Raw genomic sequence first — 22750 nt, forward strand, 5'->3', positions numbered from 1 at the left:
CTATTGGTGGGCGGATTGTGTGACGTCACGCGACTGCATGACATGGTTACATGGTCAAGTTGCCAGGTGCTGCGCCAACTCGTGCTTCTACTAGAGTCCCTAGAAGTATTTGCTAGTCTGCCGTCCGAGCGGGGTTCCCTATGGAACCGGTTGGCCGCTTCTCGGATGAAAGCGCAGGGGGCGCTGCTCGCCTTCGGAGCGTCGGAGCGTGGTGTAGGTTGTGCCGTGCTGCGCGTCTGCGCCCTGCTGAACCGCTAGTGCCGTGGCAACGCTTATGCACCACGTGCACTACTTTGCGCTCGCGAGCCGGAATCCGCGGAAGTTAGCAAGCATGTGTGTTGGTGCTCCTTTTTTATGGATGTGCGATCGCGTCATGTCCACACAACGGGACAAGCGTGACAGCATGTGTTTCGAACCTTACCGCCTTCTAGAAACTGACGCTAACACACAAATAATATTTGCCAAGTATGCCTCCTTTAGTGGCCTGATCAGAGCAATTTGATTTGAGGGTTGATTTGTGAAAACACTAAAGATTCTGCCTACTCCACGTTACCTCCATCCATGGCCATGAGCCGTCCTATTCAATAAAGGACTTGCAGCTCAACTCGTGCTCGCGGGTGCAAGAGCGGGTCGCGCTTGTTCAAGGTGAAATGTTCCGTCTTAAGACACCGAAAGACGCAGAGAAGAGGCAAGCGTGGAAGCGCACCATCAAGCGCGGCGACAGAGAGCTCGACGAAGGTATAGTGTCGTTTGTGAGCGACACTTCAAACCCTAGCTGAATTGAGAAGACTGTTATTCAGGGAAAGGTTAATTGATTCCCCGGGATGCTACCTCACGAAGGATGCCGTCCAGACAGTGTTTCCTGACGTTCCAAAATTAAATGAGCGCAACTGATTGTGCGAGCAAAAACAATCAGCAGGGAGACCTGCAGTGAAAAAGAAGCGCATTGATCCCAAAGCACCAGTGAGCCGATTGAAGAATACAGTGACGGTGGATCGTACGTGTGACGAGAGTCTGCTCCAGGAATGCAGAAAGCTGCAGTCACCACCACCGCGTGGACAAATGTCGATCTTTCTGATGATGAGCAAGTAACATTCGCACATGCCACTCAAGCGAGGACGGATCTCCGGAAGCAGCCTACGTAAGCCGGCGAGCTCTGCTCCATCGCAGTTATACAGATGAAGCTGCCATGAATGCTGCAGTTTACATTCGAGCAAAGAAAGTGAAGGAGATAGCAGCTGTCAAGTAAACAGAAGAGATAATCTTCTTTAGGACATTGCGACACTCAGTTTGTGTCCTGGCGGCGGATTGAAGCCCATGCATGACCAAGACCTTCCCCTCCTCCAATGGGCGTTACTTTGCGAGGAACTGTACCATTCTTTCTGATGCAGCGCGCCTGCATAACCTGGAAATACTTGCGAAAGTTAACTCAGAACACCCTGTCAAGAAGAAAAGGATCAAGTCTGGCGGGTGTAAAGAATAAAAAGACTTCCAAGTCTCGAGCAGGTTTTCGTATGAAAGACGTACAATGACAAAGTTGACAAAGTGGGTAAAAGGTCTATGAAATGAAAAATGAAAATGAACACCTTTCAAGGACAGAGTTTGAAGAAGGGTTAGTGGTCTTCCTCTCAAGCAGCAGCTGGCTGTTAAAACATGTTTTGAGGCTGCAACACGCAATTCAAGAAAAGGAGTGGCATATATTCGAGTGGCTACTCGACTTCCTAAGCACCAAAGAATGCATATCAGCATGCAGCTTGTCTGAAGCGCGATGCGACTTGCAGGGCTCGGGTTCCCATCTTGCGCGCTTTAATTGTGCATGCATCCGAAAGGTTCTACTGACGTGTTATAACTTAACAAGAAGTTAAGATGAAATTATAGCGTGAATGAAAACGCCGGCGACAGCGCTCTGTTTCTCGCACATATGGTCCTCTGAGCCTAGAATGTGCGTCTAATATGGTTTGGTTGGTTGGTTTGTGGGGTTTAACGTCCCAAAGCAACTCAGGCTATGAGAGACGCCGTAGTGGAGGACTTCGGAAATTTCGACCACCTGGGGTTCTCTAACGTGCACTGACATCGCACAGCACACGGGCGCCTTGCTTTTCGCCTCCATCGAAAAGCTGCCGCCAGCCCTTTATACAAGCGTAATTGTTTATACAAAATCTTCAGAAGACGTTTTTACAATACGGCACCGCGTTAGTGTTCAGTGAGGATAATAGGGTATAAAAAGCAGCTTCGTTTCTCCATCGGCTCCGGGCCATGCGCGTAAAACTTCGGTCACGACAAAAAAAAAAAAAAAGAAATCGTTTCCGTGGTTATTATAATAACTGGGGCGCGAATTCAATACTACGACTAAACTCAAATAAAAAACTAAAGAGTGGCATCGCACGTACAAGGCACCAGGCAGTGCGCAGCGAATGCATTTCGAAGCGCACGGGCGCGTGCGTCGTCTGCTTCAGCAGTGGCGCACTCCGGTTCACCGCAGCTCCACCGCGGCGATCATTCAGCGGCAGCCCCCGCCGCGGCCGGCGGACGAGAGACTAGCAATATTCTAGGGACCCTACTTCTACTATGATTAGAATCGAACCCTCCCGGGAATCTTAATCCCGAGTCAGGTACTCCTCCTTAGCCACGCAGGCACGTTCGTACCCTGGCAGTACTAACCATTGTCCCAATGTTAGATTGTTGGCAATCCACTGGCTCCATATGGAACCAGTGAATAGCCATCGCATACTCCCAATATTGGTTCGATTGTTTGTACTGCCTACATAGAGGAAGGAAGAAAAAAAAATGCTGTTATAGAACTTAGTCTATGGACAATTTATGGATCATCCGTGGAGAAAACTATAATTAACTTTTGCCTATGGACAAAACCAATAGGTCTAAGGGTTGGCAGTCAGTCTATAAAAAGTCCGTAGAATATAGTGGATCACTTCATACGGGCAATAAACATCAGACAGTGAGTTTAGTACTACTTCACGTGAACTGTAGCTTTTCTTCCATTCTCTATATTACGTAAGCTGTAGTCAGCGATCCTTCGTTGTCTGAGCTCTTCCATCTCTTTAACCACTGATCCTGTTAAAAGCAGACACGGGGTGCAGTAAACATCTCTTCGTTTTTATTCATATTTTTTGAAGCCGTTTTTTATCCGTCTGTGCGCAGAGAGCGGGCGAATGAAATACAATTACTCGTAACAGAGGACACCTTTTGAAAGCTCTTTTGTGTTGACTTTGGGTGAGCGATTTCAAAGCGGTTATGTGAGCTCTAGCTGTGTGTCGTAAGCGTTTCGTCTGTCCCGTCAGTGACGTCAGAATAAGCGTTGGGTAGACTGTCCATGACAGGGGACCGTGCGCAAAGCGGCGCTATTTGATGTCCGGACTAACATTCCAGCTCGTTGCCGCCATCTTGCCGACTCCGCCGCGGGGCCATGACGCGCGCCAGCGGCGACGGCAAACGGAGGTTTCATTCCTCGCGCAGTCCTTTGTCGCGGGGTTAAGTGCCGTTGTGCCGGTGAGAAAGGCCTTCTTCCTCCATCGCCGCCCAAGGACGCCGTCCGCACGGAGGCGCCGACGGGTCTCGCTTTCGCCCACAGTTCGCGCGTGCCGCACGCGGTCGTGCTCACCGCGAATGTGTGCGCCGCCTGCAGTGAGAATGCATCCGTGTGGCACGCGTCGGCACGCTGCTGTCGCAAGCGGTGCTTCTCTCCTGTCGGGGCGTTTGGGAAAGCTTATGTTGCATATTCCGCGTTCGTGCGTCTGCGTGCGGGGAGGAATGTGTCGGGAATCGCACTTTTTCTCTGCTGAGGGCGAAATGCAACGAGCACCATTCAGATAGTGTAGCGGTAGAGGTTAAGTTAGGGATGCTCGTCAGAGGTGGGCAGACTCGTAAGGTTTGGCTGAAATGGTTACCCACCTCTGTTTATTGCTATATCAGTGTTCACGACATTGTGTAGCTGTAAATGTAGCTTAAGAAACATTGAGAAAAGTCCAGTGCCGTTATTTTGCTGCAGGTGTCGAAGGGTCTGGTTTTATTTTTGGGCAACCTTATGAGATTAGCTTGAAACCTCACGAGGTGCCCCACCTCTACTGGGGGATCTTAAGAGCAACTGCGCGGATTTTATGAACATTTCGGGTTCGTAATTCCATCATATTCCTCAGAATCTCGTCTCTTCAATAAAAGAACCAAATTCCAAATAGCAAAAACCAAATACCAAAAACCAAAACCAGAAATACCAAATAGAAGTACTTTAAAAAAGCAATAGCGATAAAACCGAAACTTGGTTTCGGCAAACCTAGGACGTGGCGACATGCCAAGCTATGACGTCACGGCACGGCCGCAAAAGCAATCGCGCGCGCGTTAAACTGGTAATGGTAAGTGACAGCTAGGGTCGCTATTTGTATGAAATGATCGAAAGCAACCTTGAAATTTTGTCCTGCAGCAAAAGCAGTACGAATCCAGTTACGTCACGCGCACAGTGTTGCTCATAGAAATGACGCCACAAATTGGGAAGTCTTAAATGTCATTTGCGCTGCAACAAAGGATTTCAGCACTCCAAATTTCGCACAAATGAAGAGAAAACTCAGAGGAACGTACCGTGACAGTTTCAGTAATATCCGGGGAAGTGAAAAAAAACGCTGGAGTTTTCTTTAAGGGGCCCCTGAAATGCCACTTGCGGCAATATTGTAATGCAAGAAATCCATAGATGTGGCCCCTCCTTGGTGGTGTAGGGTTAGGGCGCTCGACTTCTGTGCCCAAGGATGCAGGATCAAATCCTGGCCTCGGCGGCCGCTTTCGATGCAGACGAAAAGCCAGGAGCCCATGTGCTGTGCGATGTTAGTGCACGTTAAAAAGGCGGATGAAATTTGCGGAGTCCTCCGCTACGACGTCTCATAGCCTGAGTCGCTTTGGGACGTTAAACCCAAACCATAGAGGTGGTCTTTGTGGGTATTCTAGTGAAATTTAAAAACTTTGCGTGGCGGCTAAAATTTACAATTAGTTTTAAAAACTGCTCCGCGCGATGACTCGCAACCGTTGTGACATTACTAAGTCGACGAAACCAGGATAACCGCGCGCTCGCCTCTTCCTGATCACGTGACAGCCATGACGTCATTCAATCGCAGCTACGCTGTGGCCGTTGCGCTTGTCAAGAGAGCCTCCGCTGCTTCCTTGGCTGGTGCCAACGGATCGCATCAGATCTCGACAATTTAACTGCAGCAGTCTTCATGAATTATCCAGGCGAGACGCCTTGTGAACTGTCTGCGTCTGAGAGGTTGCGAAGACGACAGGCCGCATCCGATCATCCAGTGAACGTAGCTTGCTGAGAGACTGCCGCACAGAGACGAAAAAAGCACGAAAAAAGTCGAATCGAGCGAAACGTGCCGCCGACACCTCGGAAGAACGTGAATCCCGTCTCGTCAAACGTCGCAATGACGATGCTGAGCGCCTCCAACGACGAGGCGAATCAAATATGCCTCATCCCAGTCATTACCATCAAGCATGTAACAACCGTAACAACATATTTTACCGGGCTCAACTTTCAAGCTGGTTTCTATTGGTCTCGAGATCAAGCAGAGTCGCCACCTAGCGGCATAGCGGCGAACCCTACCCAGTGTGGATGCGTGTTCGCGTCGCGTACCAGCCCGCAGTGATCTACGCGCGCGCTAGTGCCGCGTGTACAGGAGTGCATTTTGTTTGTTGTTTCGCGATTCCTGTGCGCTTTTGCTTACCTGTCTGCCTCTTGCAAAACAAATATGAACAGGTTATTACCCCACGCTCCATAAAAAAAAAAAAAAAGAATACTTATCCTTGTCGAGTATGTCGCGCTGGAAATGACATTATCAGTCGCGGTCTTCGGCGCTTGAGATTCTTTGACAAGCGGAGTCTCAAACGAAGTGGTGCTATAGTTAGGCGCCGTGTCAAAGCAAAACAGGTTGCTGCCGTCAATACAACTCAATGCAAACGCTCAAAACTTGTATATTCTCGTTTCTGTTTGGAATATCGAAACTACTGAAACATGCGACCGCAGACTGCTGCATAGCAAAATCCAGTTTGAACAAGCCACTCTGTGCCTCCTGTATCCACTTGACTGAGTACCTTTTTATTATTATTATTATTATTATTATTTTATTTATTCATTTTTTGCTGTTAAACCTTTGTCGCGGTGTCTCAGTGGTAGGGCGCTCGACTACAGATTTCGAGAACGAGGGGGTTCGATCCCGGCCGTTTCGAAATGCGCTTCTCGGCTGTGGGATTTGGCTGCACGTTAACAATCCCACGTGGTCAACGACACCATGGCCCGCCCATTTCGCATGGCGCGTTAAACCCATATATGCATTTCATTTCTTCATTTTTTTTTTTTTCTGTTGAAGGATTCTGCGCATCCGTAACAGTGGTAATGAGCATATTTCGCTTTAGAGAAATCCTCGAGCGTTTGAGAAACAAATCTTCGCAGCACCTGTTACACTAAATATCACATAATGCACATAGATTAATGCACACTGGTAGCCCGTTAGAATCATTAGAACCCCTTTTCGTCTGTGCTGCCTTTCGAGCAAACTGGTTGTTTCTGACAAGGGGAGTAAAATAGCTTCATACGGGCTTAACCATCGGTGTTTAGTTCGGGAATTAATGCATATTTATAGTCACATGATAAGGCGAACTCCTTTTTTTTTTTTTCAGGATAGTTTTATATCTGGCACCTGCTTTGGAAGTAAACGACAGAACCGCCCAAGTCACTGCTCAATAATAATTACAATGATAAAGAAATGTTCAGTTTTCGAAATTTCTTGCCAGAACATCACAGCGACCAAGCGCAGTTTTTACGATGTCTTCGCAGCTACTGATTCCTAGCTTGCACTTTAACGTTACTGAAAATTAATCGCTGATAGTCGTAAATTTTTTTTTGTTCTCTACTAGTGAAGTTAGCTTAAATTGTTTCAGCGTTATGGTGAGGACGGAGGAGATACCTATTACGCGTTTTCTAGTTCTTATAAATAGCTTTTCATTAGCCTTTTAAGATGCTTACGTGTGAAGCGAATTTCGGTGTGTTGGGCTAAGGTTTACTTCGAACTTTTCAGATGTACCACCAAATCTGATTGGGGGGTTGACCAGGGCCAACCTGAGATTTCGAAAAGAGGTGGGGGGCTAATTTGGGGTCAAATCACGAAGTGGTACTGTAAGATCCCAAATTTAAAGGCGAGTTCACATTGTCCGTCACGACAGTGCGACACCACCTCTATACCACCTAGGCAGATGGACATCCTGACATGGCATGGTTATACTGTGAACGGACGGACGGAAGAACACTGTTTTACTTTGCCGCTATTATGTGCAGATGAAATTTCGCTAATTGCCAACGGCGTGGTCGTTATTTTTAAAAGTGATGGCGAGGGGAAGTGTATGACACAGAACAGTATAAACCATGGCAGTTCGACGTGGTAACACATCAGCGGACGTGCCGTTTCCTCCGATATTAGTGCGCTACTTGTGAGCTCAGTTTGAGTTCAGTGCGAAAAACGCGCCTGGTCCTTGCTCCGCATTTCGCTAGAAAATGACTATTTCTTCGTTTCAAAACACGGTATGGCATTATCTAGTCTACGACTTCGAACTCCCGATTGGCTCTAACCACTTAACTGTGACAGTTGAAAAGTTCATTGTTACCCTATTAATGATAAGTGATCTTGCAGTAAATTGCGTCCGCCAGCTTCCTATATTGGGGAATTATCGAAAATTCGGCGAGTATGCATCGAATGCAGAAGGGCACTCGTGCGTAAACGACGTTGGTTACTCTGCGGCTGCATCGGCTGCGTTGGAATGCGCCTGACGAGCTGGGCGGCTCAAGGCAAACGCCTCCCAGTGAGAGAGGAGTCCGCCTGGAGCAAAACGGCGTGGTACTACGCGTACCTCCGCCTTGATGACATCCCGCACCGCTTCGAAGTGGAGAGGACTCGAGACTGAATGAAGTCACTACATCGTTCGAAGGGGCTGCTACGCCGTGTGACATCTTGTTTTGCCCAGTGAGCTGCTGCTGCTTTTGGCGACAAGAGAGGGGGCATAGAGAGCGCCCGTCCTAACCGCGCACTGGAAAGCGGGACGCGGAGGACAAGGGCTCAGCTGCCACCTGCTTCCCCCCTACTGTGTGCCGAGCGAAAAAACTTTCGTGAGAGAGGGAGAGAGACCAAATTAGGTCGATTTCTATTTTTCGGTTGGATCAAGGTTGAGAAGTACCTCCCGAGCAATGCTGGGGATTCTTTCATTGATATCAACCAAAAATGCCTTAAAGGCCTGGTTGGTATTCGCTCCCCAAATTTGTTGTTACTATCGAAATGGCTGACGCATGCAGGAAAGAATAGGGCAAGAGGTTGTCCCGTTGTTCTGCGCACTGTCTTCGTCTACCTCATTTGTGCGAATTTAGTGTATAAAGCGCGGTGGAATAAATTCTAAGATTTCACGCGTTTTGGCGAGTTTAGTTTCCTCGCCTTCGAATTGGCAACGTAGAAGGTTGTCATGTCTACGCTTGTGAGTCGTCACACAGGCGCGGACTATTCACATATTTACGTATTCGTGTTGGTGAGGCGTCGCGCTGACACCTATTGCGCACACTGAACGACGTTCTAATCGCTTTTCTCGTGCATCTCGATACCAACCGCCATTCTTATATCCCGAGGCTGGTGAAAAGAGATGCACAATAAGAACATTGCTCTCATGTGACCCTGGACTGCCGAGAGGGTGGAGTATAGCGGCATGCACGGCCGCGCCCACTGCAGCACTCATCGACTGATTATAAATCGGCAGCCGAAGCGTCAGGCGTCGCGCCTCGCCGGCAGAGCGGAATGCCGCGTCTTCCGGGCAGCGTACATACATGCAGCAGTGCTGCTGGGGCGTCGCCTGGACCCCAATCGTCCAAACGGCGGCGCAGAATAATGTGCGCTGTTTGTCGCTTACCGTGGTAGCGGTGCGCATGGAAGAGCGTTTCGTCATGGCCGCTCGACTGCTTTCCAGAGCGGCTGCCGCAGTCTAGGTACCCCTTGTTCTACCACGTGTATTTTAGATCGGCGAGGTCCATTCTGTGAGCGCTTGGGCGCGCGAAATGAGTACTCGGAACTCACTCCCACACCGACTCCTCGCTATTTAGCTGCGCTGCGAGCTTGCGCTACCGCTTTTGTCTCTAGCATGACCGCAGCACTCTTGACGTCACTCTCCGTGCACAACAAAGTTCATCTTTTGATCGAGGGAGGCGCCAGGGTCGTTAGCGATGGTTTAAGAGTCTAGATACTCAAGGCGTGGTGACCTTTCCACACGAGGCTCTAACGGGGGCGTCCCGACGAATGCACGCCTGTGCGTGTATAGCGGACATCTGTTGTGAAGCCAATTATATGCCACCGGGTGGCCAGCTGACTTTTGAAACTGCCCTTTTAGGCTTGTGCGAAACCAACGGTACAGCACATTTACCATGGCAGGAGATGAATCCATTCTCAAACAAAGCGTGAAAGCATACAAAGTAGTCATATGTTTCCTGGCATGACGTAGATGTAAAAAGAATGGAAACCCGAGGGGAGAAAATTGGCTGACACGTATGCACTTGATTGATCATGTTTGAAATGTACTGTTTCTTAAACGGAACGGACATCGACTAACGCATACAGCTTTTGCGGACGCTTAATAACGTCGCTTGAGAGTCGGTATGCGTGGGCGCCGAGGTGAGCGGAAATCGGGAGAGAACATGCTATGATGCATGCACATTGGTCTTGCTGCGGGAGAGAGCGATCGTGTTCTGCTTCGCGCGAAGCAATCCCCGTGTATCGTTGAGAACATTTATTTTACCTTCATTCTGTTGTGTGCTCAATCGTGGCTGTGGATTGGTGCAAACGTTGCAAACACGACGCTTGTCGTATATATATACTATACGACGGTAGGCTCCCATTTCGTCCACTGGCGCGTCTCCAGACCGTTTGTTTTGTTTCTTAATCAATCTTGCTGGTTTCGCCTAAACTTTGTAACAACATTGTTCGCACTTCCAGTTCTTGGTAAATTCGCTCTCTAGCTTTCCGGGTTAGCTCAGTTTGTACTGACACCCTCGGATAGGCGGTAGTACCTCGCATGAGGACGGATTTTTCTAGACTACAAACATTCTCTGACATCCACATGGCATTCATTTGCAGCCTTAAGGGTGGGATGCAGTATAATTATTTGATGACTTAATGAATATTATTTGATTAATTAATTATTTGATGACGCTAATGACTAAACACCCTTTTATAACTAAATGAATGCGTCAATAACAAGGGTACTTATCGCAAATGTGTGCGGTTGCGTGATCACCCGCATAGTGCGCAGCCGATCAAACAAACTGTCGCGGTGGGGCTCTTGTAGCAGCTCCCTTACCAGAAGCCCCTTTATTTATTTATTTATTTATTTATTTATTTATTTATTTATTTATTTATTTATTTATTTATTTATTTATTTATTTATTTATTTATTTATTTATTTATTTATTTATTTATTTATTTATTTATTTATTTGATGGCGAATTGTAATCGTCATTTCAGAGAAAACGTCTCAACTCTGCACAACGTAATGTCTAGTATTAAAAGACGCGAATAACAAGTGACACAGTGAAGACGGCGGGACGAAGCGGCACTTTTTATTGAGCGTACGAAACATGCATATATAGGCTTTATCGTCACATGCACAGACACGTCACCTAAGATCAAATTTAACGTGATAACCCAGGCTCAAGAAATTCCTCTTCTGCCGTGTATAGAGCAATTGAAGTGTCATTTACGCACGAGCTGGCTCTTAATATAAAATACTTCGATGAGTTCCCTAGCTGTCTTATCTCTACTTTTACCAAGAATGCTCACGTCAGAATTTATATATGTTTCGTGCGTTGAATAAACTAGTTGGAAGTGGCGCTTCGTCCCGCCGTCTTCACTGTATTTGTCCCTTGTTATTCGCGCCTTTAATATTAAAAATGGAATGTAAGCAACTCTCCCAGGAACAAGTTCTCTTAAACAACGGAATTGTTTAAACGAGCAATTTTAATTCAGCTTTCGAGCTCCGAATTCTGACCGGACCACAACTGTACGCTCCAACTTTTTCATTCGTGGATTCTGAGAACGCTGCGTATCGCCCATTGGAAATCGCCTGTATTTGGACACCGCGCTCGGTCTGGTCCCTCATTCGCCACCTTTTTGGGGTGCATAGTGCCGGAGGTCTGGAGCACACACCCTAACTACATTCGATCGTTTCGGCCGAGCAGCATGTGCTGGTGCCACCTTTAATTTTTAGCAACGTCCTCGAGTAGTGCGACATACGGGTGCCTTTTAACGGGCGCGGTTTTGTGGAACACGCGTGAGGCGTTGCTCTCAAAGCGGCCTAAACGGTCATTTGTCGTGCGCTTAATGCAGCTGTCGCTGTAGTTCTGCCATGAGGTGTCGTCAGCAGTCAAATGGAAGGGACGTACGTCGCTTTCATTTTATGAGGACTACCTACGCTACGTAGTTTTAGTCACATTTGGACGCTTCTGCGTCGCCACCAGGACTTGTTCATGTAGAGAATTGGACACGTGGGGTTAGGGCGTGGGAGGGGGTACAGAGATAGGGGGAGGGTGCTGTGTGGTTTGTCGCGACAGAACAGCAGCATTGCGTGCCTGCTTCGTTCCGAGAGGGCGGTCCGCTCGCTCTTAGATTCGCACGGGGAAAAGAAGCTCAAGCCTAGAAGGTAAAGCTGTGCCAAAAAGGACCAATTTAAGCTAAACACATAAATTTCTAGGCTCTTAAAATCCGGCATAACCGAGCATCATCAAGACGTAAAAATGAACCAGGGCTGCGTGGGGGAAGGGGGGGGGGGGGGGGGGCACCTACACTGGCGAGAGGCCTCGTTCCGGATCCCATTTGGGAGTCTACATGTTGCGCCGCGGCGTTCCCCCTAGATCTCATCCTTCGACCATTGTGTTCCAGCGGTTTTGATAATATTTTATTTTCAGGCTATAGTTGTCGGTGGTTTTGCATCCGTATGTGTGTCTGCACTTTGGCGGTGCGCCCTCGTGTCCTCCGGTGTGCACCGTGGTCGCACCGGTTTCCTTGCTGCTGCCGGATGCGACTCCATGTTTATTAGTTTTGGTCGTACGATGCGCCCTTACGTGCTGTGACATTGGGGCCTGCTTGCTTCAATAAACTAGCCGGGTAGGCTGCGCCTCTCCCTCTACGCCGTAGTCCTTGTTTGGTCGCGGTTAGCCGCTCTTCGTGCACTCGTTCGTTGGTTGTCCCTGGTTATGCGAGAGCCCCTTCGCCCTCGGTCTAGCTGGCGCGCTATTCGCGCCTCGTTGTGGCGCCCGACCCTTGCGCGATGGCGGGCGTGCCGTGTGGCGGGTACTGTTCATGTTTCCTTCCCCGTGGTTGCGAGTTTAGTTGCGAGCTGAGCGGAGTGGCACTGTCGTCCCCTTTCAGGCCCCTCGAAGACGCAGTTTCCTCCTCTGGCCGCGGGCATTGTTCGGCGCCGGAGATGCGCTCGCCCGAGCGTCACTGTCGGCGTGCGAGCCGTGGTCTGGCGTAGGCCTTGATTGGCAAGGATGTAGCACGGATTCTCCTTTTTAGGGCGAAAGCCGCGCTTCCCTCAGGAGTGACGTGAGCAGGAAGTGATGCGAAAATACGCGTGTGATTTCGTACCAAAACTGAGAAGGAGCAGTATTTTGCGCAACGCTCGGGGTCTGTCGTGCCATTCCGTTTCCCATTCAAGCATCCATCTCCTAGTCAGGTTGGAGGCTAGTTTTCGACAGGGATTCGAACCGACAGCATGATACATGTACCTCTAATTTTATGCCGTTAATTGTAGGTATACACCGAGAAGTGATACAGATACTGCGACTTTTACTTTCTTCAAAAAGCAAACTAAAGACTGCTGACTGACGAGGCCAGTTGCTCTGGATGACGCCGGGCGCATGTACGCTTGAATTCCTCCTCCTCCAAGGTTGGATGGCGGGTGGGCCTCCTCAGTGTCGTGTGTTCTTAACGAGAGCATCGCTTTGTAAGCAGAAAATCTATTATCACTGAGGCGCTAGGAGCCTTGGAAGCAGTCGATGAGTAGTTGTTGCTCATTGTCTGAGTGTTGCTGCACTTTGCGAGATTGCTGCAGCTGAATAGAAGTGCGAAGAAGGCAGCATCATGTTGGTCTTGCGGAGTTGCGTGGACATGGGCTTGTGCAGGTAGTAGTATAGTGCTTGCATTTAAACCACGGCCAAATCAAGGTATTTGAGCCGTAAAATAACTAGTGAAGCGGTTCGGAAGGCCGAGTACTTTCCGGTATTAGCAAGCAAGCAAACAAACAAACAAAAACGCGGGCAAACATCCGTCGGTTAAAAAAAAATGCATTAGTTTAAGATAGAAAAAAAAAAAAAAAAAGACTCGTTTGTAGTCTTGTTTATGAACTCGACAAAATTCGGGTCGAGTTGATTATTCGAGAGAAAGAGTGAATTTTAGGATGGAAACGCGTGAGTAGCTCTCTATTCTCTTCCTAGATAATTTACGCCTTCCCTCCAAAATAGGACCCGACTCGGCTTTTACAGAGTTCATGTAAGCTCAGCTCATATGATACTTGTGAGCTCGAGCCCAGCCATGCAGGTTACTCGGCGTTTTCCAGCCATGTCGTGGCCGCCACGAACGAGGAAAGCTTAGCTGCAACGTTTCCTTTGTCCTCTTCCTTCAAGTCGCTTTGAATGGCAAATAGGAGAGACCTCGCCCTCTGCATTAGGAGCAACGAAGCTGTAAAATATCGCAGCCACGCACTATCCACCTGCCGTGTGACAGCTACGCATCGTCTAACGCTAGCCACGTCAAAGTTTTGCTGGTTGTGTCGTCGTTAAGGAGCAACCACGGGTTGCTTTGAAGCTGAACAAGTTGCGGTGCGGTTTTGTCAGGTGCAATGGGAAGCGTTTGTAACCATGCTTTTGTGGGGCGCTTAAGAACGTGCCACGCGTGGTGAAGGCAACTAAATGCTCGCCCTAAACTTTAGCAATGCAACGCGAGGAGGAGGAGGAGGAAAGACGTATTGTCAAATATAAGTCTGTAATGTTGAAATTTCCCCCAAGCGTTCACCGCTCCCTTGCCCGAGGACTCCTCACTAGCCAGGTGGTATAAACCTTGAGCTAGCTCTTAGCCGCCTCGCAGACCCCATGACCGTTCTTCTATTTTGGGCAGACGGTACATTTCAACAGTGCAGTTTGACCAGCTGGGCGCCTTGCCCTTGACGCCAGCGCCCTGGCTGGCGCTGCGTGACCAGCAGTAGCGCCGCTGAGCGGCCAAGGTCGTGGTGACGCACCCCCGCGCTTGAGATCAGCGGCCCATCGCGCATGGCCTTCGCGGGCTCCCATTCAGGCCACGTCTTTGGCGTAGCTGAGAGCGCTGTTGTACCCGCGTGAAAGGTGTGTGAATTCACTACTATAGCGTGCTTGAGGGTCAAAGACATCTCATCAGCGGCAATTATTTGCGCCGCCGTTCTACACGGTTACCCCTGCACGATGTCCATTGCCATCCGTTTCACGCGCTGCTAACCTGCCCAGTGCCTAGCACGTTCCATCGCAGCTGACTTGTACGCGTGACACATCGATTGATCACGCACTTATATCAATCGCTGCGTGACCCCGCTCGAAGATGCGGACATTCCCGTACATTTGCACTGCCTACTAAGGAGCCTGGAATTGTTATCCGTTTGGGACATGCAAATGAAAATAAACGAAGAGTTTTTCAGTCCCGCTCCGTTCGCTTTGCGTACATGCTTCACGCGATGCCTTCGGAAACGTCAACTCTGACTTGTCGCATGAAGTGGCTATGACTGTGCGTGCCAGTAGTGATTCACGTCTCGACTGCGAGGTTCCCGCATTCGAAACAGGCGGCGGAATAGCGGAAACGGCCGCTCGGTTTTACATGTTTTCGCTCCTTCGCGGCGAGGAGCATGGAGCGCGGTGGTGAGGGGCCTTCTCTCTCGCCGATCGCTGCGGAGTCTGGAATGCCTGCCTGGCGCAACCAAGCGATCAGCGGCGCGTTGTCAGCGGCGACGCCCGTTTGGGAAAGCGCCGGCGCCATGTTGACGCGCGTACGGTGGCTCTCGGCGCGGTTGCGGCTGATTTGAAAAAAAGTTTGTCGTGTGCGACGCTGTTCGCCATGTCGGGCTGGTCGCAAATGTCGCTTGGCCGCAAGGCAGCCTACCTGTTCGCGGCCATGAGCCTTGTACTCGTATTCATCGCGTTCACGACGCCCTACTGGCTCGCCTCGGACCCGCGCGTGTACAGCGCGCAGCTCCTGCGGCTCGGCCTTTGGGAGACGTGCTTCCGCAGCTTCGCCGACCCAAGGGATCTGAACAAGGAGAAGTACTATGTCGGCTGCCGGTGGATATTCGCGTACGAGTACAACACGCTGCGCGACTTCATCGAAATCCGTGAGTGTGTGCGAAGCCGTGTGTGTTGCGCGTTCCTCCGTGCAGCTCTGTGACGCGTGTCTAGTGCCCCGCCTCTTCTCTTTCATGGTCACGTGTCCCTTGTCATGTTGGAAACTCGCTCCTTTGTGTTTACCTCTCACTCTTCTTAGCCGCGCTATTTAGCCGCGCAAACGAATTTGTCTGGTTGCAAATCCATAGTGGCACCGTGCCGGGATGTCTGCCGCGATGAACAGTAATGCAGCGCATGTACAATCATTATTATTTTTTTTTACACCCACATGCGAGGTTAATGTGCATTCATGACTGAATCTTTCTGTTGGCGTCGGTGTGTCAAAGCGCCTCTCAGAATGCATATGGGTTATGCATTGATTGGCCTGTTGTGCAACCTCTCCGATTACGTGTGACTCGATTGTATCCGCCAGTGAGGACACTGACTGTGAGACTACTTCACTAATTTTTAGCCTTTTAATTTTTCTGAATCCTAATTTGACAGCTTCCGATACTGAGTTTTTGGGTAGACTGACAAATCCAATGAGCCACTCAGCACTAAGTGGGTAAAATATACTAGTATAATTTCCTACACGCCCTAATAGCTGTCATATCTCATGGTTTAATGGACACGAAAGATGGTTTAGCGCATATTGCCTGCTTTCGAAAAGTGATGCTTCTTCATGGACAACATTCACTGTGTTTCATTTGCAGTTGACAATGCCCTAACAAGGCTTTAACGTTTTAAGTAAAAGCATTCAGTCTTGCCAATATCACACTTAATTTATGCTGTTGTTGCATTCTCTTGTATCTAAGGATATTGCAGCGTTGATGTGGTGCACACTCCATACATGTTTTCATTGTTTGATGGTTATTCCAGTGCTTCTGCAGATTTTAAAGGGTAGCCGTGGTTTAGCTGCTATTGCTTCATGATTAGAAATTGTTTGAAATGGCAATCATGGCTCAGTTTAAATTCTACTGTATGTAGTGCTGGTGCGCAGAGGATATTCTATGCTTTGCAAACACTGGAAAATCGATTGAAAATGGATATAACAGCATGGGCTAGCAACCAAACCATTTATTGTGACAGGGAAGGTGGCAATATGAGGGAAGCATAGCGAGCCAATGCACAAATGGTCAATCATTCAATGAGAAGTAACACATGTGTTCACTGAAGGAATGTGGGCTTTTGCTCAAATAGAGCCAGCAATGGTTGGCTAACGCATATGCCACCATGATAGTGTTTGGGTTTTATGTGCACAAGACCTGTACAATGTGCCTTTCATGCACATTTCGGCTAGTCTGTGCTTCAACTTCAAATGAGCTGACTTAAATGGTCAGAACATTCTTCTGGAAGCGTGGGCAGTAACCCAAACCAACACGCTCATCTGAGATCACAAGTTTGACATCTAAGAAGCTTATTGTACCAAAGCAAAAAATATGAGCACCAGTTTGCTCGCCGCAACTATTGTGGTAGAAAATTAAAATGTCATCAACATGCTGTGCCTGTCTTCAAGCTGGGTTCGAAGATTCCTGTTATAACAAGCCAGACCTAGGTTACTTAGGGCAAGAGGAAGGCTAGATCCAATATACAATTCTTTTTTCTGGGTGAACTATTTGATGCTGAGACTGACTACGGCCAACCGCAAATAAAAATTTAATTTTTAGGAGACTCTGCCGCTGACATTCATTCCGCAATGAAAGCCTTGCCTCAGGATAGCATAGCTGAGGTTGCTAAATTCTTCTTCAAGACATTTTAATAACATTTTTCTTTACCATAATACCCCAAAATTCTCATCACAGACAGTGGAACAGTAATTATGGCTGAGCTTACTCTGCAGTACAATGAAGTAAACCACCAGCAGACTACCATGTACCACCCACAAACTAGCAGGATAATATAACGTTTGAACATAACGATTACTGACATGCTCACCATGTATGAGGATGTTGACCAAAACTCCTGGGATGCCATCCTCCCTTACATCATCTTTGCCCGCAACACCACCAGTACAGGAGACCACTCAAATTATACCTTTTCGCCTTGTTCCAGGCAGAAATTCAACGGCTGACAAATGTCGCTGATGACAACTTTGTTATTGCCGCCTAACTTCAGCTGAAAAAGGAAGCTTGATGCTTCAACTTGTAAGAATGTGAAGGAGAGATAATCCATGTTTTGACGTCCATTTGCCACCGCAGGTTGAGTGAAAAAGTTTTGCATCACTATTTCAATACATTCTTACAAAGTCCTTCGCCGCATAGGTGAACTTGGTGATGATGTTTCTGATGGAATGACAGCTTCCCAGTGACACTGTGCACACCCAGTTGTAAAGCCATATTATGTGCTTGGAAGAATGCTTGCTTCCATTCACAAAGTTTATTTTGCTACCTTTTTTTGTGTTTTACAACATTGGATTGATGCTTCTTTGAGAGGAAAGTAATGGTGTGTATCTATATCATTTTATGACACAAGACTCAACCAAGTTTATCTTGAATGATCTCAGCCACACTCAGTATTTCCACATTGTTCCTGATTACTCTAGTTTCTATCCCAGTTTCCTTGTCAGCTTTAAATTGAGTGCGACCGAGAGCGGCAGGCATTTTGTTCCTTGACAACTACCGAGCAAACTCGCTGCTATTGCCAATGATTTGTTCAATCCTTCATGTGCTTAAGACAGCCCAGTTAGCTCATTCCAGTGCTACATTATTCACCTTGTCGGTTGCCTACAACACTCACCAATATGTGACAGTATACGACTACAGTGACATGAATCAGCCGACTGTCGTTGGACATGTTGGTCTCACAATAACTTGCATTCCTTAGTCAGTGATGCCACATGTTCCCGCTTGACGATTGACCATTTGTGTAGTCTTCTTGCAAAATTGGTCATATTTCCGTCTATCATTACACCCTTCATGGTGGGTCTGTCTAGAAATCTGTCTCTAGTTTTGACCTTGGTTGTTCTTTGCAGCATAGTTTTGGTTAAATGCAATGTTTCCGTCACAATAGCAAAGGACAGCAATAACAGAAACGACTGTAGCCTACAAGTACAGCTGTATACTCAGCTGCACGGTGAATTTGGAAAAGCTTTTGCATATCACCTTGTATTACAGCAGGCATGAGTGGCAGCAGCCAAGGTTACAGCCATTTTACTATGCGGGAGGAGGCTTTGGCTATAGCAGCTCATTGAGGGGCTTGTCTTGGTCCAGAGCTAAAGCTGTGTTGCTCTTTTAGCATTCCTATTTCTGAGTGCACTTAATCATGTTGCACGTAAACATTGTGTCATTGTAGTTAGCAGAGATGCAGTGACTACATTCATGTGAGGCTTGTAAAGGCAATTTATTGCTGAATCCTCAAGTAATAAGCTTTGGGGAAGCCTCTTGTTTTCCTTTTCAGCTGAGAGCCTAGCTGTTGAAATGTAAACAGAACAAGCACGCAGCAGCCATGAAGAACTTTTGTCCTTTACTGTAGAGTTTTTTCTTTTTTTTTGGCTTTGATGATTTCTTCACCAAATTTGAAAGCACTTGTTCATGCACTCCATTAGTTACAGCAAGCTTCCCATTTCTTTGCAAGCCACAATGTATTCATTGTCACGTATTTCTGTTACATCCTGTTGATCCCGTCATGTTTTTCAATCTGTGGAAAGCCTTAAATGAGGTGTTGTGCCAGTAAACTTTATCAGTTTGGCACCGTAGCATTGTCGCTGCGTTTATCGCATCATCTGTGAAGATCTTGCTACCAGACAATGAACAGACATGCGTTCATATCACAGTTAGCACCGCTTACTGGAGCAAGGCATAAGTTTTTGCGCCTGCATAAACTTTGTGCCACTTTTGAGCACCTGTGCTGCAGCATTTGCTTTTAGTGCCTTAAGACGTTGATTTCCCGACCACGCTTCGTAAATAATGAAAGGTAGGCCTGTTTCGACATTGCTTATGTTAGTATCGATAGGTGACAGCAAATGAATCGCTGCACCCTGCATGCATGCTCAAAACAACAGATATGCATCTGAAGGTGGGCTCCCCAGACAAGGGGCCAAGGACCAAAAGGCAGTACATAAAGAAGCTATGGTAATGGACAACTAGAAATATTGTGGACCTTGAAAGGTCACCACTTTCATGCATGCTGTCATTGGTCCTAATGTTGGGCGTCAGCAGGAGGTGCAGAGTGGGGTAGCTACGAGACGCGTTGGATGGGAAGTGCGTGTAATTAGGCGATTCTTTCCCTTGCAGCCTTCTTTGTGGCGGTGCAAGTGTTCTTCACCATTGGCTTCACCCTGCTGCTGCTGGCCTGCGTCTTGCTGTTGGCCATGCACATCTGCCTGCCCTCGGCAAGGACACACCAGCTGCTCAAGGTCGTCATCGCCCTGCTCGTAGCCTCTGGTAAGCAACTGTGGTTGAAGCTCGCAGTGCTTTTTTTTTTTTCTTTACTGTGTAAGCAGAGAACAGAGTGGACCCACCGATCACTGTTCTGGGCCCGCCTCCCCACACCACAAGCACCATCCACCACCCACCCACCCACATTCACGAAGTGTCGACAACCGCCAACTCACCGATGTGCACATGGCCTCCTCTCGATAAAGGCCTCCAAAGCCATAGAGCAAGGAAACAGCGATGCAGTCAAGTTAAAAAATGCTCGAAAAAGGTGTTTGCTATCCAGAAGCGCTGCCCGCCAGACCTACCCCAGATAGTGTGCTGTCCAATTTATTTGCCCCCATGCAGCCAATGTAGAAGTATAAAATCATTAACGAGCCATAAAACCAGGCTAGAATATAAGTGATAAAACTGGCACGACTTTCAGGCATTAGGATGTGTGGCAGTGAGAAGCATCATCCTAAAAGCGCATCTTACTTATATAATTCATTGTATCACGCCATCTGAGTGTATGGCACTTTTTCCCAGCATTCTCCAGCTCACTCGGAAGTGCATGGTGCATGTTGCATGTTCTGGTAACTGCAGCTTCTTCAAAACAAAATTTGTTTTAGAAACATTTAGAATTGATTTAACAAAACATAGCATTAAATTTCTGTTGTGTTGTGTTAAACTTATAAACAGACTTTATTTTCAATCCTTAAAGATTATTATTGGCAACAGTGGTGCCTCAGTTCCTTGGTTGGAAACATGTAATATCTCGGCAGCAGTCAAGTTTGTTGCATGAAAGTCTGGAAAGCCCTTACTCGACCTCAAAGTTAAATTGCTTGTGGGTATGCATAACCTGGCACAGTTTCCTGAAAGAAATGTGACAGGGCAGCCAGAATTGCACAACTATGATCATTAAATTTATTAAAGAAAACGATTGCCACATTCAGTCATTGCTCTCACCGGCGTCACCTAAAGCAGCGTTGTCATCACTGTCAAAGATGAAGGCATCTTCTGACCCATCCAAGCTGCTGCCGAATGAGCATTTTTTGAAGCTCTTGCATACCATGTCGGCTGGTATCGCACTGCATGGGTCTATGAACCGTTGGCACAGCAAGCAATGACAGGTCTTTGTACGCATCTATTAACATGAGTGTGAAGGCCAGCGGCCATGTACTGGGCGTGCAAGTGCTTCACGTACACCTTGAACGGCTTGTTGAGGGAGACGTCCAGGGGCCGGAGCATGGGTGTCATGCCACCAGGTATAATGACAAGGTATCTACTTTCCTGTACAAGGCGAGCTCTTACCGTGTCTGTGCCATAGCCTCAAAGTCTGAAACCAGCATCAACTGACATGCCAACATGGCATGTGGTCTTCTCTTCCAGATCACTCGAATCCAATCGGTGACGAGGTCACTATTCATCCAGGAATTCTCATCTGCTCGCACAGCAATCCCTAAAGGCTGTGGTGTATTTGGCAGCGTCTTACGCTTAAATATCATGCAACGACCCAGCTTGGTGCCATCGGTCAAAGCACACATTGTCACAGTGCAGCACAGCTTGGTATTTCTGCCAGTTAGAACACTAACAGATTTCAAGCCCTTTTTCTCGAGTGTAGCTCCCAGCAGAACCTCATAATGTACCAGAGCCTGAGCTGCATTTCTTGTTTACAAAAACAGATAGCTGTTCTCCTTTCTGAGGCTGATCACATAACGCTGAAAGTTGAGTAGTTCTTCCTTGTACGCCTGCTGGAAGCCATGGGCACATTGTTTGCTTCCATATGTCAAAACTCTTGCCGGGCCATAAACCGTGTAAGCCATTCACGGCTCACTTAGAACCTTTTGTCTGATATGTCCAATTTCTAACCAGCTGGATGAACTGAACTGTGCCATCTCTATAGAAACTGGCTGCAAATCATCATGCATGCCGGCCTTCAGGCAACAAAATGATCACTTGTCTCTGTCGTCTCAAGAGACTTCTTTCGAAAGTCGCGAATGCAGGACTCATTCAGATCTGTTGCCAACCTCTTTAGCAATGGATATGATCTGTAGCTTCTCTTTCACCATGAACGATTTCCACTCATACACAGTCATTATGCTTAAGCAAGGCACCACACCTGACTCTGGAGGCACAATGGCTGCCAAAGGCCCCTCATCATCTCAACAAAGAAAGACCAGATTATGGATGGATGTGGATTTGGCTATGACATTTGTTGGCCCCTCATCGGCTTGGCACACATTGATAAAGATAGCAGACTCCGTATGGGAGTCGCTCATTGCACTGAAACCAGCCTATCCCCCCCTTCTAATTTTCAGATCACCTGCATCCCAACTTTAAATGCATATTTTTAAAGTTTGGTGGTGAGGATTCTGTGCGAGTAAATAGAGTAAGCTTCATTTTATGCCGATTGTGTGTGCCTAATGTGATGGAGTTTCGCACCTTCATGTTTCCTGTGTTGCCTGTGGTGAGGAAACCATTTTGGCAAACATGTTCCGCCGCTTTTTAATGTCAGAAAACAAACAAATAAATATCAATGCACAAGCTTTGGATGCTTTGCCATTTAAGATATGCATATTTGATTCAGGGGTGCATGTCCGGGTGAACAAAGCAGCCGAGCAAGAATCTATGCAACAATGGCGAAATTTCTACCACATTGAACTAAGAGTTGAACAATACCGTCCTCTGAAAAGCAAGGCAAATACACTGCACTCGTGTGCAGGACGCTGGCACCTCTTAAGTGAGGATGGAACGATTGAAACATAACTTCGTGACCCACAGCACAGTGGTATGGTTTTTAGTTGGTTTTGGTTCATGGTGGACAGCTGCACTCCTTGAAGGCACAGGAAGCCTATTAGCACACTAAAGTCAGGGCAGATGACAGCAAGAGAAAGGGTGATGAAGCTTCATTTTGTTGTGTGCTGCCTTGGCTTCAAGCGGCATGGTTGTCCACTGTGAATATAGTTACCCTGAGGAT

The 22750-nt window shown here is 47.7% G+C and overlaps 2 protein-coding genes across 3 annotated transcripts in view; one reads left to right on the forward strand and one right to left on the reverse strand.

Moving 5' to 3' along the window:
* Nucleotides 1-22750, reverse strand: part of LOC146192606 (uncharacterized) — a 377072-nt gene that overhangs the window by 115663 nt on the left and 238659 nt on the right. The window lies entirely within an intron of this gene.
* Nucleotides 1-22750, forward strand: part of kune (claudin) — a 42757-nt gene that overhangs the window by 16677 nt on the left and 3330 nt on the right. Inside the window, exons 1-2 of one of the 2 annotated variants that reach the window (XM_084602504.1) lie at nt 15034-15429; nt 19651-19800. In XM_084602504.1, coding sequence (XP_084458630.1) covers nt 15156-15429; nt 19651-19800 — 424 coding nt within the window. In that variant the 5' untranslated portion in view covers nt 15034-15155. Of the gene's footprint in view, nt 1-15033; nt 15430-19650; nt 19801-22750 lie in introns of those variants that run through there. The other variant, XM_084602503.1, reaches the window with a different exon arrangement.

The sequence above is a fragment of the Amblyomma maculatum genome, chromosome 4 (genome assembly GCF_055883805.1).
Source record: "Amblyomma maculatum isolate TAMU_Amacu chromosome 4, ASM5588380v1, whole genome shotgun sequence".
NCBI classification, from domain to species: domain Eukaryota; kingdom Metazoa; phylum Arthropoda; class Arachnida; order Ixodida; family Ixodidae; genus Amblyomma; species Amblyomma maculatum.